Source organism: Schistocerca americana, chromosome 5, assembly GCF_021461395.2.
Source record: "Schistocerca americana isolate TAMUIC-IGC-003095 chromosome 5, iqSchAmer2.1, whole genome shotgun sequence".
NCBI lineage: Eukaryota > Metazoa > Arthropoda > Insecta > Orthoptera > Acrididae > Schistocerca > Schistocerca americana.
This window is the reverse complement of record NC_060123.1, coordinates 349,347,598-349,364,230: the sequence shown is the minus strand read 5'-3', so window position 1 is coordinate 349,364,230 and position 16,633 is coordinate 349,347,598. Positions and strand designations below refer to the sequence as shown.

General features: G+C 38.5%; 1 protein-coding gene and 1 non-coding gene across 2 annotated transcripts in view; one reads left to right on the top strand and one right to left on the bottom strand.

Annotated features, from left to right (window-relative positions):
* The window catches only part of LOC124616368 (Down syndrome cell adhesion molecule-like protein Dscam2), a 445,499-nt gene that overhangs the window by 81,908 nt on the left and 346,958 nt on the right, over positions 1-16,633 (bottom strand). Inside the window, exons 25-28 of the mRNA XM_047144679.1 lie at positions 12,715-12,859; positions 12,410-12,594; positions 12,178-12,180; positions 2,060-2,329 (exon numbers count right to left, since the gene is read on the bottom strand). Coding sequence (XP_047000635.1) covers positions 2,060-2,329; positions 12,178-12,180; positions 12,410-12,594; positions 12,715-12,859 — 603 coding nt within the window. The remainder of the gene's footprint in view (positions 1-2,059; positions 2,330-12,177; positions 12,181-12,409; positions 12,595-12,714; positions 12,860-16,633) is intronic.
* Trnat-ugu lies at positions 6,427-6,501 on the top strand. The gene has a single exon. It is a non-coding gene; the product is annotated as a tRNA-Thr (tRNA).

The following is a 16,633-nucleotide window of genomic DNA, read 5'->3' as shown; positions in this document are numbered from 1 at the left end:
CTGCTAGTTTTCCTCACTTTCATGTTCATAATCTCTCTGTGATTCTTGTCATGGACTGCTACATGGTCTAGCTGTTTTTCCCCAATCCTCTTTCCAGGGCTGACCCTCTTTGTTTTCCAGTAACATTTTAAAAATACAAATAAAATTTTTTCCATGTGATAAGTAAGACTAGTCTTATGGAGTTTAATAGTAGCCACTGTGGGTCTGCATACGTATGTTTGTGCACTCTTTGTTAGGAACAACATTAAATAATATGATTCCAGGGAAGCTGTTCGTAAACACCATACCAGAAATTAGGCAAATAGTGACATCCAAAGGCACGGGCTACAAGTAAGAGGAAACTTCCACAAAATGAATGCCTTCAAAAAATTTTTATGAATTTCCTCTGCACTATTTGAGAAAAAACTATACAAAAGGCTGGCAGAGAACCCATGTTACAACATAAACAAGTTCTATCAAATGAACAATGATGATTTTTAATGTTTAAAATTCTACTTCTGCTGTTTCATTTGATATGGACAACGATTATTTTAGTTTTTAGATTGTAGCTGTTCCTTTTGTTTTGACTACAGTACTGTAATGAACAAAAATGGAAAATCCAGGTTGGAGTAATGACAATATTATGAAAAGGATGGTTGCTACTCACCAATAGCGGAGGTGCTGAGTTGCAGATAAGTGCAACAAAAAGATTGTCAGATAAGTAAGGACACACACACACACACACACACACACACACACACACACACACACACACACACACACAAAATCATACACAAACGCAACTCACATACACATGACCACAGTCTGTGGCTGCCCAGTAGTGATTTTGAGCCTAAGCCCATTTCACTTAAATAAATAATGTGGATTATGTGAGGCAAAGTAAGAAAGGTGGTTTTGACTTATCAGTGGAATAGACTTAAATCAGCTAAACGTGTTCAAGCTAGATGTTTTTTTAATAAAGTTTGTATATTCTCAAATTATTCCTGCATTTGCAAAAGTGAAACTTAAGGTAGGGGTGAAGTTTCAGGAAAAGTACTTCCTTCGAGACGTATAAGGAAACCCAAAGACGTGTACTTGAAACATTGCCCAGGCCCCTTATTAGTGTCTGGTGTGTTATGCATGATCACCAGCTCCATCTTTACTACTGACAGAAGGTGCAGGCATTGTCTCCAGCAAATTTTGCACTAAATATCAATTTTTGCATGTGGTATCTACATCATTGTGTTAACATGCCTAAATTTTCACACCACACTTTTTTAATGGATGAAGCTCACTTCAACAGGGAGGCTGTTTTGAACTATTAAAACAACCAGACTTGGGATGACAAAATTCCTCAATACACTCATTTATTTGTAATTTGCAGTGGTTCGGTATCTGTGTGTGTGCTGGTATCATTTATGGTTATCTTACTGGGCCACACATTCTTCCATACCACCTAACAGTTCCCAGATACTTGGCATTCCTGCAAGAGGTACTGTCACTCGGTCAGCAAATTGGATTTAAGCATCACGGTGCACCATGCTTTTTACTTGTTGCATCTGTGAATGTCCCAAACAAACATGTGATGTAAGGTGAATAGGTCAAGGTGGACCAACTCCTTGACCACCACAGTTACCAAATTTAACTCCCCTCAACTTTTTCTTGTGGGATCGTATGAAGAGCTTTGTGTATAAGACTCCCATATGGTCAAAGAAGATATTGCACAGATCTTGGGAGCAGGAGAAATCATTCAGTGTATCCTAGGGTTTGTGGACCTTGAATCTGAAAGCATTGTACATATCAAAACTTTATCTATTAACTCCAACCCTAGGAAGCCTGTAGTATATACTGCAAAACATCTCATGTAATGTAAGTGCAGAATGTAGTGTAGTATGACTTTGAAAACACTTGATTTTTGCTTGTAAATAAACCTGCTCTTTGGATTAACTTGTCCTGCCTCATGTGGGGTATTTGTTGTAGCATATAGTTCTATACTGCATGTATTAAGACATACAGCGAATGAGTCTCAAATTATAATTGTATAAATATATTACACATTTCATGTTATCTGATTCATTACCTAAGCTAAGGCCATCTGGTGGGCTTTTGGAAGATCTTGGTAACTTGATTTCACCAGAATTACGTGATGCTGCTGACTTGGCTCTTACACGTGAGTAATACTCTTTCGTTGACTTGCTTCCATATCCTGACGTACTTGGTCGAGGCTGCCCAGAATAACATTCTTGTTGGCTGAATGTCTGGAACTGCATTGAATAGTCCATTGTCTGTGTATTGTTAGGCCCACTTGGTAAACTGAATGTTGCATATGGACAGATTTCGTAGTCCTGACCTGTAACATGTTTGTGTAAACTACATGAAATTACAGATATTACCTTGTTTCTTAAGTTCTAAAAATACATTTAAAAAAACAAAAGGCACAGTTACTCACAGTAGAATTTGAAAGGACATGATATTCTGGATGTACAGAATGCTGACAATTATTGCAACCTTCTGCGATTCGTACTTTTGGTTACATATATTTCCTCTTAATGCTTTTTTCCAAACAGGACAGTAAACAAAAATGTTTAGAGACACTTTCTGCTATATTTTTTTTCCATTTTAGAGCCATAATTTCAGTATAATGAGAGTAAAATACAACTCAACAAACCAGTATCTCTGTATTACTAATGGTTATTGTATTCATATTTGTACACAAGAAGAAACAAATTTACAGTAATAATAACTAATAATTGAATTCAATAATTTGTCTACCAACTTGAGACATGTACAGTGAAGAGACAAAGAAACTGGTACTCCTGCCCAATATCATGTAAATCTCCCACGAGCACGTAGAAGTGCTGCAACATGACGCGACATGGACTCGATAAGGTCTGAAGTAGTGCTGGAAGGAACTGTCACCATGAATCCGTAAGAGTACAAGGGGGAGGAGTCCTCTTCTGAACAGCACATTGCATGGCATCCTAGGTATACTCAATAATGTTTATGTTGTGGAGTTTGGTGGCCAGGGGAAGTGTTTAAACTCAGAAGTGTATTCCTGGAGGCGCTCTGTAGCAATTCTGGATGTGTGGGGTGTCACATTGTCTTGCTGGAATTGCCCAAGTCTGTTGGAATGCACAATGCAGATGACTGGATGCACGTGATCAGACGGGATGCTTATGTACAAGTCGCTTGTCAGAATCATATCTGGATGTATCAGAGGTCCCGTATCACTCTGACTGCACATGTTCCAAACCATTACGGAGCCTCCACCAGCTTGAACAGTCCCCTGCTGACATGCAGGGTACATGGATTTGTGAGGTTGTCTCCTTACCCATACACATCCATCTCCTTGATGCAATTTGAAATGAGACTCATTTGACCAGCAACATGTTTCCAGTCACCAACAGTCCAATGTCAGTAATGATGGGCTAAGGCAAGGAGCAAAGCTTTGTATCATGCAGTCATCAAGGGTACATCAGTGGGCCCTCAGTTCCAAAAGTCCACATCGATGATGTTTCGTTAAATGGTTAACATGCTGACACTTGTTAATGGTCCAGCATTGAAATCTTCAGCAATTTGCAGAAGGGTTGTTCTTCTGACATGTTGAATGATTCTCTTAAGTAGTCATTGGCCCCATTCTTGCAGGATCTTTTTCTGGCCACAGCTTCAGAGATTTGATGTTTTACTGGGTTTCTGATATTCACGGTACACTTGTGAAATGATCATATGGAGAAATCTGCACTTCATCACTACCTGAGAGATGCTGTGTCCCATTGCTCATGCACCGACTTTAACACCTTGTTCAAACTCAGTTAAATCTTGATACCCTGCCACTGTAGCAACAGAAACCAATATAACAACTCCACCAGACACTTGTTGTTTTAGACAAGCATTGCCAACTGCAGCACCATATTCTGCCTGTATTTGTATACACGTGCCTATACCAGTTTCTTTGGCACTTCAGTGTAAATGTGGTTATTATAATTACCGAATAAAACAGCAAGATGTTTGCTTAAAACATTGAACAAGATAAAGACAAATTATAGTTAATGACAGCCATTTTCATCAAATGCAAGCTGCTAACTAAATAGTTATTTTATTTTGATTAAACAGTTCATCCCCAAGTGTTATGAAAAGTCAATCCAGCATACTCAATAGAGATAACACAATGTCATCAAAAATGAAATAAAACATGTGAAGACCAACTAGCAAAGATCACTGATACAAAATCTTACGGCTTCACAGTTCTGATGGACATATGTTATCAGTCGCAAATTGTTATTCTGAAAAGTGAGGATGATTAAAAACGTACCCATTATTGTTACCAATAAAGAAGATTGCTAGTACAGCTTCCATAGCTGTGTTTATGCAGGACTTGTGTCGGTTACGTGTATTGTCTGATGACAATAATGGTGCCAGCCACTGTGGCTGATCGGTTCTAGGTGCTTCAGTCCGGAACAGTGCTGCCGCTACAGTTGCAGATTCGAATCCTACCTTGGGCATGGATGTGTGTGATGTCCATAGGTTAGTTAGGTTTATATAGTTCTAAGTCTAGGGGACTGATGACCTCACATGTTAAGTACCATAGTGCTTGGAGCCATTTGAACTAGTTGATAGTATATGAAGACAGTAACTGTTTTCAAAAGAACAGATTACTGTTGATGACCGTGCAGCTTTTCCCTGGAATAAATGATGACTAACTGAAACCCTCAGCTGCCAACAGGTGTTGTTGATATACCTCAATGTGGACAGCTGAAAATATGTGCCCCAACCAGGAATCGAACCCGGGATCTCCTGCTTACATGACAGACGCTCCATCCATCTGAGCCACCGAGAACACAGATGAATAGCGCGACTGCAGGGACTTATCCCTTGCACGCTTCCCGTGAGACTCACATTCGCAACTGTCCACAATTCTACATATGTAATGTACCTTATAGACATTTGCCCATTCACTCATTACTCCCGCACGCTTTGGCGATTCCCGTAAGAGTTTAGGCAACCTGTGCACATTTGCACAGACGAAGGTCAATGGCTGGGTAACCTTTAACTGTATATATGAAGACAGTAACTGTTCTCGAAAGAACAGATTACTGTTGATGACCGTGCAGCTTTTCCCTGGAATAAATGATGACTAACTGAAACCCTCAGCTGCCGACAGGTGTTGTTGCTATACCTCGACGTGGACAGCTGAAAATGTGTGCCCCGACCGGGGCTGTCCACATCGAGGTTTATCAACAACAACTGTCGGCAGCTGAGGGTTTCAGTTAGTCATCATTTATTCCAGGGAAATGCTGCACGGTCATCAACAGTAATCTGTTCTTTCGAGAACAGTTACTGTCTTCATATATATATAGTTAAAGGCTACCCAGCCATTGACCTTCGTCTGTGCGAATGCGCACAGGCTGCCCAAACTCTTACGGGAATCGCCAAAGCGTGCGCGAGTAATGAGCGAATGGGCAAATGCCTATAAGGTACATTACATGTGTAGAATTGTGGACAGTTGGGAATGTGAGTCTCATGGGAAGCATGCAAGGGATAAGTCCCTGCAGTCGCGCTATTCATCTGTGTTCTTGGTGGCTCAGCTGGATAGAGTGTCTGCCATGTAAGGAGGAGATCCCGGGTTCAATTCCTGGTCGGGGCACATATTTTCAGCTGTGCACATCGAGGTATATCAACAACACCTGTTGGCAGCTGAAGGTTTCAGTCAGTCATCATTTATTCCAGGGAAAAGCTGCACGGTCATCAACAGTAATCTGTTCTTTCAAGAACAGTTACTGTCTTCATATATATAGTTAAAGGCTACCCAGTCATTGACCTTCGTCTGTGCAAATGTGCACAGGTTGCCCAAACTCTTACGGGAATCGCCAAAGCGTGCGTGAGTAATGAGTGAATGGGCAAATGTCTATAAGGTACATTACATATGTAGAATTGTGGACAGTTGCGAATGTGAGTCTCACGGGAAGCATGCAAGGAATAAGTCCCTGCAGTCACACTATTCATCTGTGTCCTCGGTGGCTCAGATGGATAGAGCGTCTGCCATGTAAGGAGGAGATCCCGGGTTTGATTCCCGGTTGGAGCACACATTTTCAGCTGTCCACATTGAGGTATATCAACAACACCTGTCGGCAGCTGAGGGTTTCAGTTAGTCATCATTTATCCCAGGGGAAAGCTGCACGGTCATCAACAGTAATCTGTTCTTTTGAGAACAGTTACTGTCTTCATATATATATAGTTAAAGGCTACCCAGCCATTGACCTTCGTCTGTGCGAATGCGCACAGGCTGCCCAAACTCTTACGGGAATCGCCAAAGCGTGCGCGAGTAATGAGTGAATGGGCAAATGTCTATAAGGTACATTACATATGTAGAATTGTGGACAGTTGGGAATGTGAGTCTCACGGGAAGCGTGCAAGGGATAAGTCCCTGCAGTCGCGCTATTCATCTGTGTTCTCGGTGGCTCAGATGGATAGAGCGTCTGCCATGTAAGCAGGAGGTCCCGGGTTCGATTCCCGGTCAGGGCACACATTTTCAGCTGTCCACATCGAGGTATATCAACAACACCTGTCGGCAGCTGAGGGTTTCAGTTAGCTATAATTTATTTGATAGTAACTGGTAAGTTTTGAATTAGGGCCCACAGTTTCTGACCTACGTGTTTTCATTGCAATTGCTTGTGTCAGATCTGTGGTTATGACTACAACATATCCTCACAGGCTGATATATTATGATAACTGTTGAAGACTGTGTGGTTACAACTGGCAGTAAATAAATTTTTTGTTCAACCAGTAGCTTATATTTGCTTAATAGATTGTGTATTTAAATATTTACAAGTTATGAGACATAATCTGCATGAAATTTGTTAAATGAGTAATGTTTGGTTGCATGAGAATAATGAAAGAGTATAATAAAGAGAAATGAATTTTAAAATTGTCCCACATTGAACTTTCTTTTGGGATTATTAAGTTAATTCAATTGAAACTTTTATTGCAGCTGTTTTTCTTACTTAACCCAGGCCCCATTGTGTTTATGGACCTGGTATTAACATTGTTCTTTTGACCCTATTCATTAATATGGACCAAGATGTCATCAAATTGAAACATTTTAAATTGCAGAACTAGTGTGGGTTATGACACATAGGATATTCCTATTTTCTATTAAAACAAAATTTAACCTGGCCAGATTGATCAATTACTGAGTATAAGGAAACACCAGATGAGTGAAAGCATATGTACAGGGTGTATTAAAAATGTGTTTCATATTCATAGAAAACATAGCATTAGTCACAGAAAAAATAGTGTTTGAGACATGGGCCATTTCACTTACGTAGAGAGTGGTCAGTGTTAATGGTGTTGACTGCCTTGCATTTGACATTCATTGCTCACTTATTATTGGTTGCATTTGCTTTTGTATTGAGCCTTCTGATAGTGATGATGATGTCAGACATAGCACTTAAAACTGTCTCCAATATCAGCTATTCCTTTCATATCTTTTGAGGCTTGCTGTCATCAGAATGAGATTGGTGATTCCTCGGTGTGTGAATAACATGAACAGTGAAATGTGCTCCAGTGTTTCTGTCTGCAATTGGAGAACATTACCCTTGCAGGAAGACAACAGATGTGGTTTATGTATCACCCCATATTCGATGCCTTACACAAGAGTACCTAACACAAACATTTAATGAGCGATGTATTGGTCAAGAACGCCCAGCAGCATGATATTCCCATTCATGTGACCTTAGTCCCTTAGATTTCTGACTATGGGGACATTTAAAAGCAATGGGATCCATTGAAAATGGATACACATTACAGGAACTTGTCTCTTATGCATATGGAGAAATCAAGGGCAGCCATGTGTATTTGCATGAACTCCTATTTCATTAAGGAGGAGGACTGAAAGATGTATAAGAACCAATGTTAATCACATTGAGTAACTGCTGAATTGTCTGCAAACAGGTGGCTATCCTGTAAGAATAGGTGACTTTTTTTTAACCCCAGCATACAATTGCATGAGAATTTGGTGAGCTAGGTGATAGCTTAATACTTTTTATCAGCATCTATTCTTCAACTTACTCATTTTGCTTTTTTAATAATTAAATCTGATTTTTCTGTACCATTGACATTTAATTTGTTTTGCATCTGTATTAAACCACAGTTTTTTGTGCTGTTATGAGTACTTTGATGTTTCACAGCTTACTCTGCTTCACTTAGCTCTAGAAACTGTACATTTTTATTCCATATTATTTCACCAATAGTAAACCCCTAATTCTTTAAAGACTCAAACTCCCATTATTAAACAGCTTCATATGTCTGATTGCTTTACAAATGAGGTAATGTATTAAATATTTGACTTTAAGTATGTTAGAAAATTTTTTGAAATTATGCTTAAAGTTTATCGGAAGTTGCTAAGTGGTCCCATTGTGAAATGTTGGATGAATATAGTCTGGGTAATTTGTGCTACATTGTACAGCTCACACAGTATATGGTGGCCTATGAGCAGTGACCAGTTTTTGTTTAAAGAGGTGGGCGAGTTCATTTGTTTGTTTGTTTGGGATGGGAGGCCAACAGTGTCTGAAACTTCTCGGCCAGTCAGTGATGACAGAATCGAGGCACATGCCCTGCAGTATTTCTCAAATGATTTTACAGAAACTCCTTGGTAAAAAAATCCATTTTTGATTTACTTATAGCTTTATATGTCAGTTTCATAATGCTGTGCCCATCATTTTGTTAATGGTCATACTTATTGTGATATTTATATGGAAGTAAGACACTGTGCAAAATTCAAAGGGAGTTTGTAATGAAAAATAGAGGTTGGTATGATCTTGCATTTGGTGCATATTACATAATATGTTGCAGTGTATGAAATTTAGCTAACATATTAAATTGTTCTTTAGACTTAGTTGGAGGTCTGTCTGTCACCAATTTCGAGAGAACTGATCTGACGTAGCACACTCATTTGCGATTGTGCCACACCAGTGATAAAGCAAGAGTGAAATATCCACAGCATTTGTGGTGTCACTGCCAGACACCACACTTGCTAGGTGGTAGCCTTTAAATCGGCCGCGGTCCGTTAGTATATGTCGGACCCGCGCGACGCCACTATCAGTGATTGCAGACCAAGCGCTGCCACATGGCAGGTCTAGTCTAGAGAGACTTCCTAGCACTTGCCCCAGTTGTACAGCTGACTTTGCTAGTGATGGTTCACTGTCTACATATGCTCTCATTTGCAGAGACGACAGTTTAGCATAGCCTTCAGCTACGTAATTTGCTACGACATAGCAAGGTGCCATATTCAGTTACTATAATCACTATATTCAAGAATGTATGCTGAACAGATAATATTGTGAATCATGTACCATTAAGAGCAATGTTCATCATTAATGGATTAAAGTTAGGTATCAAACTAATTACGTCTGCTTTCTAAATTCTCATTTCTTGTCATGTTCCAGACCTCACGTCAGTATAGTTCTTCCCTCCTCACGCCAGCCTGTGTGAGCTAAAACACGTGCATTTCAGCCTCCACTCATAATATGGTGTTGGCTCTTCTGCTAACACAAAAGCATTCCTCATATTTCATAAAAGGATTGAAATATCAAAATGAGATTTTGGCAAATAACAGCATGCAAAGAGCAGAGTATTTTGTGACATGATTATTATGCAAAAATTGTGTTATTCAACTAACTACAGACTTTTTCTATGAAAGAATGCAATTTTGAATGGTCACCAATAGCTGGTGAAATGAGAAATGCTATGGGTTTTGGAACAACATAAGTGAAGACATTACATGTTTATTTTGTACTGAGAACTGCATTTTCATAAGCTACTGACCTTATTTTTCCTCAGTTCCTCACTTAATAAATTTAATAAACTGCATTTTCAGAATTCTTTTGCATCTACATCTGCACAACATATTAGTGAGGAGAGGCTGTGTAAATTCCGATGTGTTTTGGCAAAAGAAGCAAATTTAATATGGAAGCCAGAGAAATGTGTACGTTTTACTCAAAATTTGCCACTCATGATGCTTCTCTGAAAGTTACAAATGGTTAACAAGCCAGGTAAAAATAAATCACTACATTTTTGGTGAAATTCTTTTTAGATACCAACCAAAGCAGAGGTGACAGTAGATCGTTTTGAATGGCCATCTTGCAATTATGGGTGTGGAGGGCCCCACACTTAACATTTACAGAAGATGTGAGCATAGGCTTCAGTTTCGAATAGCACTTCCCCTCCAGTGCTCAGAATTTTCCCTACAGTGCCTGCACGTAACCCTCATCCCTAGCACTCTCCCCACGCATGCCTATAGCTGTTTGTACAACTAGCGGCCATGGCATTCTGTGTTCACTATATGGAAAAGTTCATTTTTCATGCATCTAAATGTTTATAGCGTCATATCTCCTGAACTATGTGCCACACAATGATATATTATGCAGGTACATTCAGTGATATATTGTCTGTGAAGTGCATTGTGAATAGAGCTAGTACTAAAGAAGTAAGAAATTAAAATGTCATGCTTGTTCCTGAAGCTTGACTGCATGAATAATGAAAATGTAGTAAGCGATGAACATTTTCCTTTGTTCATTTTGTACGGGGTATCAGTGAGGAAAATGTTTAATAAAGGTATGAAATTATGTGTAAAAGTGGTTGGAAGTGACTAAGTCCTCTCATTCTCAAATACTAGGTGAATATAATACCTCTTAATGAGTAGCTTATGACATTGTCTTAAATTCCGTTAACAATTATACAAAAGACTGAAAATCAAATTTTTGTTAGCCCTGGAAGCTGTTAGTTAGGCAACCTGCAACTGGTCTAGATTCTGGGATAGCATTTTAGTAATACAGATGTTTCCTCTCCTGGCACCCCTCCTCCCCACATCACTTTTTTGACAAGTTTCACTGTTAAGATTGTCTTCCTTCCTCTCCTTCAAGGCCACTTTGTCTTCCCCAGAACGGTTTCTTCAACCACCTTATTCCTTTGAAGTGTCTCCTGTATATGTCATCTTACCTTCCTCTAGCTCTCCTTCTCTCTTCCTCCTGTGGATCTTCCAGTTGGCCCTCTTTCTTACTGAGTCTCAACACTCCTGGTACCAATATATGCTACAGTAATGTTCATTAAGTGAATGGACAAAGCATTTCTGTGCAATAAAGTTACCAGCATGTAAGCAAACTGATCAACTCAAGACCATAAGGGATTGTGGAATTTGGTGTCATTTCCACTGTACAGCAGAGTCTCCACAGCAGAGTAAGCATGTGCAGGACAAGGAAAAAAGATTAACTGCAGGTCAAAAGTATTTTGGCATTTTGAAGTCCTCTTTACCTAATTTTGAAAGTGTCCTGTTCAAGATAAATTCACAGTCATTTATAGAGAATTATATCATAATCAAAATGAATATGACACAGATTTAATAATCAAACTGAAAAGAATATGACACAGATTTAATGGAGGCTTTGCTGCAGGCTTTGAAATAAAGTAAAACATATGCTGGGACTTGTCACACTTTTGGAGTATTTATAAATCTAGTGTTTGTTTGGAACAAAATTTATAGAATCCTTGCCCAACTGAGCAACAAACTATGACAAGGTCAGCCATGAGAAACTACCATCAAAATTGACAGAATTGTTAGAAGACAGTCTGCTTCAGATCCTCAGAATACTGATTATTGGTGGTCTGAACAAGCTTTATGGCATGGCAGTTCATGTCTCTACAGTAAAACATGAACTTCATGATCAGATTTGGTAGAAAGCCATACTTAGATAGGAAGAAGAGATTTGCCTTTGCTACAGAATACTGAGCATGTTCATCATACTAAAGGTAAAAGGTGGAATCAACACTGTAATATACCAGCCGTGAAGCATGGAGGAGGAAATTTTATGGTATGGGTATGCATCTTTGCCAAATGCATGGATCCTTTAGTATCATGAAAGCTTCTGATTATAAGGACATTTTGGACAAATGACTTACCTTATTTGATTATCATTAGTTCTGCATAATAGTCCCTGGCAATCTGTCATTTCTGTCCTTGCATTTTCAAAATATTATCATCAGTATGGTCAGTGTGTCATATGACGACACTGGTTAATGGCATTACAAAACAAATCCAAGTAAACTACTGGTGTGTCTTAATACTGCAGTGAACTAAGAGAGAAATGAGTGCTTGTGTGAGCCTTCTTCACATTATTATCTGCATATGCTGTATAGCTGCAGCACCTCCTCCCTTCCTGCTCCTCCCTCCCACCCTATCTCTCCTATACTTCCTCTCCTTCCCTCACTTCTCTCTCTCTCATTTTTGTGTGTGTGTGTGTGTGTGTGTGTGTGTGTGTGTGTGTGTGTGTGTGTGTGTGTGTGTGCGAGCGTGTGTGCAAGTGTGCCTGCAACATGCAACAGTACACTTGTGCATGCTTGCAAACATAACAAATTATTTTTAATCCAAGCAACATACCTGATGTATCACTGCCCTTTTGGCCACTGAGAGAAGAGTCTCCTTTTCTGGCTGGAGATGGTGAATACAACTGCCCTCCCTGTAGGTGTCCTCCACTTTGTTGGTCACTGTTTCGCTGATTTTCAAGTTCTGCAAGTGATTTTGCACCAAAGCCAGTATCACCTTGTTTGTATCCTGCATAGTGCCTGCAAATATTTTGAAAATGAGGCTTTCCAAATTTATATTAAATAGACATTCAAAAACTGCAATTTTAATTGCTTTATAAAGACTAAAAATAGCGTTTTATTTATTTCCAATCCATTTACCTTCTATGGACAACAATGCAAACACAGATTGATGCTGCCACTGTGCATATTATTCCTGACAGGATTGGAATAATGATGTTCAGATGAGTATAGAAGGATTCTTGCTTTTCTGATGTATCAGTGACAAGTTCTGGATGCACAATTTCTGCAAAATGAGGCTTTTGTAAGAAATTCAGTGACTTTAGACATAACTTTAATGCATTAAAGACAAAAAATGGTAAATGTCAGATTGATATTTCCCTTTTAAATCTCTACCCTAACTACCCGATTAAGAAATCTAACAGTCCATACTCCAATCCATAGAACACTAGTTTTATTTTTCATTATGGCCACATTCTCCTGAGTGGCCCCTGCTTGTAGATTCAAATGGAGGACTATTTTACCTCTGCAGTATTGTCTTCAGGAGGATGCCGTCAGTTAAGCCATACAGTAGGACTGCATTCAATTGCTTGTGAAAAATAACATCTGCAGTTTCCCCTTGCTTTCAGGAGTTCATACTACCAATGTAGTAAAGCCATGTTGGCTGAGTGTTAAAAGGCCAGATCAGTCAGTCATCCAGATTGCTGCCTGCACAGTTACTGGAAAGGCTGCTGTCCCTATTCAGGAGCCACAGGTTTGTCTAGCATCTCTACTGATATCCCTCCATTGTGGTTGCACCTACAGTACTGCTATCTGTAACACTGAAGCAGACAAGCCATCCCACTTTGGCAAGTTCCATAATTCATGGGAGGGTCCCAAGGGTAATGAATGAGTAGCAAAGTGAAAATCAACTACAGCTGTTGTATGACTGTGCTCAGCAATGACCAAAATTTTCCTGTCCACCACCCCCTCTTTCGCTGCAGAAAGTTTTAAGTCATCAGTATTGTCCTCCAAAGAGTACAATGATGACTAAAATCCTATGTGGCAGTAGTGATGTGTACTTGCCAGCAGCAGGTAACTGGTGACTGTTTATTAATTTACATACAAATATCATGCATCAGAAACTCAGTTATTTATGTGCTACATGGACGAGTAGTATGAATTGAAGATCAAGAGTAGAGAACTGATTAATATTCATCTTGTTGAAGGCCATCACCACTATTAACATCATCTTCTTCTTGTTGAAATATTTATGCCAATATAGATCGTTCACAGATCCTCATCAAGATTATCTATCCCCCCAGTCTGTCATTCAGCGCCTCCTCCCATTGCAGTCCTCTTTGTTTCATGTCATCCCTTACCTTATCATTCCATCTTGATCGTGGTCTCCTAGTTGGTATTCATCTAGATTCTGACTGTTCTAGGGTTCTTCTTGGAAGTCTTTCTTGTCCCATTCTTTTCACATAGCCAAACCATTTAAGCCTGTTTCTCCTTAGTTTTTTTTAGGGCATTGATCTGAAGGGTGTTCCATATTGTTTTGTTCCTCATCCTATCCCTCATAGCAAGTGCATCTCTGTTGCTTGTATTCTGCTCAGTTCCAACATTCTGATCCATAGGTCAAAATTAGCAGGTAACACGACATGTATATCATGAACTTCATTGTGACAGGTGTTTTTCAATTTCTACTATTCATAATAATAAAATTTTGAACAATTTTCTATTCTCTCCAAAATTTCATCCTTGATGTTTCCTTTTGTTGTTAATTTGCTTCCCAGATACTTGAAAGCACCTGATTATTTAACAATTTTTCCATTACAACTTACATCCTTCATTTTTTTCTTTTATTAAGGTACGTTTTGTCAAGTTTATTTCCATGCCTGCTTCTTCAATTACTCTCTGCTGAATATTTAGTTATTCTTCCAGTTTCTGCTCCTTTTCTTCTCAGATCATCATATTGTCTGTATATGATATGATTTTCATATCATTTGCTATTGGCCCTTGCTGAACTTTCCTTATGATGTCATTATGACTATATTAAATAGCACTGGTGAGAGCACATTTCCTTGCTGAACCCCTCTGTCCTTTCTGAACTATTCTGATTTTTTGTCACCTGTTATAACACAGTTAAAGCAGTGGTTGGCCTTGTTTCTGATTCTCAATTGCATTCCTTTTGACAATTCCAATCTATTCATACCTTGCCATATCTCTTCCCTTTTAACAGTGTCATAAGCCTTTTTTATGTCCATGAATGCAACAAAAATGTCTTCCCCAAATTCCCGGTTCTTTTCTGCAATCTGTATTACTGTAGACATGGCATCTATAGTTGATCTTCCAGGTTGAAATTCTTGTTGTCCTCCTCTTAATTGTGGTTCTGTCTTATTCCTGATTTTCTGTAAAATTATCTTTTCATAAATTTTCATGCAGTGGCACAATAGTTCTATTCCTCAGTAATTCTCACAGAGTGCAATGTTATTCTTCTTAAATATAGATGCAATAATTGCCTTTGTGCAGTTATCAAGAATCTTTCCATATGTCTGTACTATCCTCATTATTCAATCCAGCTACTGAACTTCTAACAGGTTCTGCAACTTTGATCATTTCCACTGTGATGTCATCTACTCTAGGAATTTTGCCATTTTTCATTTCTTATACAGCTTTCTCTATGTTCAACATCTGCAGATCTTCTCTCTCTGTTTCCTCTGTGATCATGTTATTTATTTTGTCTCCCTTTATCTTATCACATGTATTTGTTTTGTTCTGGCCTTCATACAATTTTTGGACTATTCTTTCCAGACTTTCAAAACTTCTTTCTCTCACATGGATTTTACTTCTTTGTTGATGCTTTTTGGAATATTTCGTTTCTTCTTTCTTGTATTACCTAATATGCAGAATAATATCTTCTTGTCATCCCTAAAATACTCTTCTATTTCTTTTGTGGATTTCTCCTAAGACATTTTCTTACCTATGCAGTAATTTTCCTCACTGCTCTGATTAGTTATTTCTATTCATCTCTATTATGTTTCATTCTGTTTTTGAACCATTCTCTCTGTGTATTCTTCTTCTTCTTCTTGACTGCTTCTGAAATTGTCTCATTCCACCATGGAGTTTCTTTGCGTCGGACTATGGGTCATTCCATGGCAAGTGGTCTAGAGGTTCTCGCATGACTACATCAGTTTTGTATGAACATTTGCACATGTTTCTGATGAATATTGGTGAGGTTTCATGATCATTAATTCAATACTGCAGGAGATATAGTCATTTGTTTGACCCCATAGTGCAGCTGTCAACAGTGCACCCATGAGTTTTCAACAATATCTCTGGTAATATTTTCTTGAAAGAAATAAAACTAGGTCATCTTATAGAACTTTTTGCTCTCTCTTAAGCAAAATAATAGAAAAGGTTTCTTGGACAATTTGCATATGTATGACATGAAGCAAAGTCAATGAAAAAAATAGACACTTGGAAAAATGTGAAGTTTAGCTTTTTATTTCTCCAGATGTAATTGTGTGATAAATCTGAAACTTTTCACATGATAACTTACCAACAGAAGACCTTAGAATATAAAATTTCATTCTTCTTCTGCTTTTTGATAGTTCACAACTTGAGGAAGAAATTGATGATTTTTCTAAAAACTGCCGTTTTTGGCCCATTTTCACAAAAAAAGAGTGCTTTGCAAAATCTTTCAGACCAGTTTCATTAGAAAGAACAAGTTTTAAGCTAACTATAAAACTGTATTTGGTTTCACATTGTGGGCATATGAGGCCCTAAAAAACAGCAACAAGATGGAGGTGCATTGAAAATTGCTCACGCTCTGCTGGTACTCAAATTAAATCTGACAGATTTTATTATGTTTTATAGTTGTTTAGTACTCTGGGGTAGGTAATATCAAATGCCTTGATGGCTAGAAAGGAAAATAAAGTCCAAACAAAAAAGGGGTGTCTTTTGTCACAACTCACCAATTTCAATCTGTTTTTCTGTTATAACCACAGATAAAATTGGTTATAAACTTCACAGTCTAACTATGAATTATCAAGGCAGTGGGGATCATGGTGGTAGAATT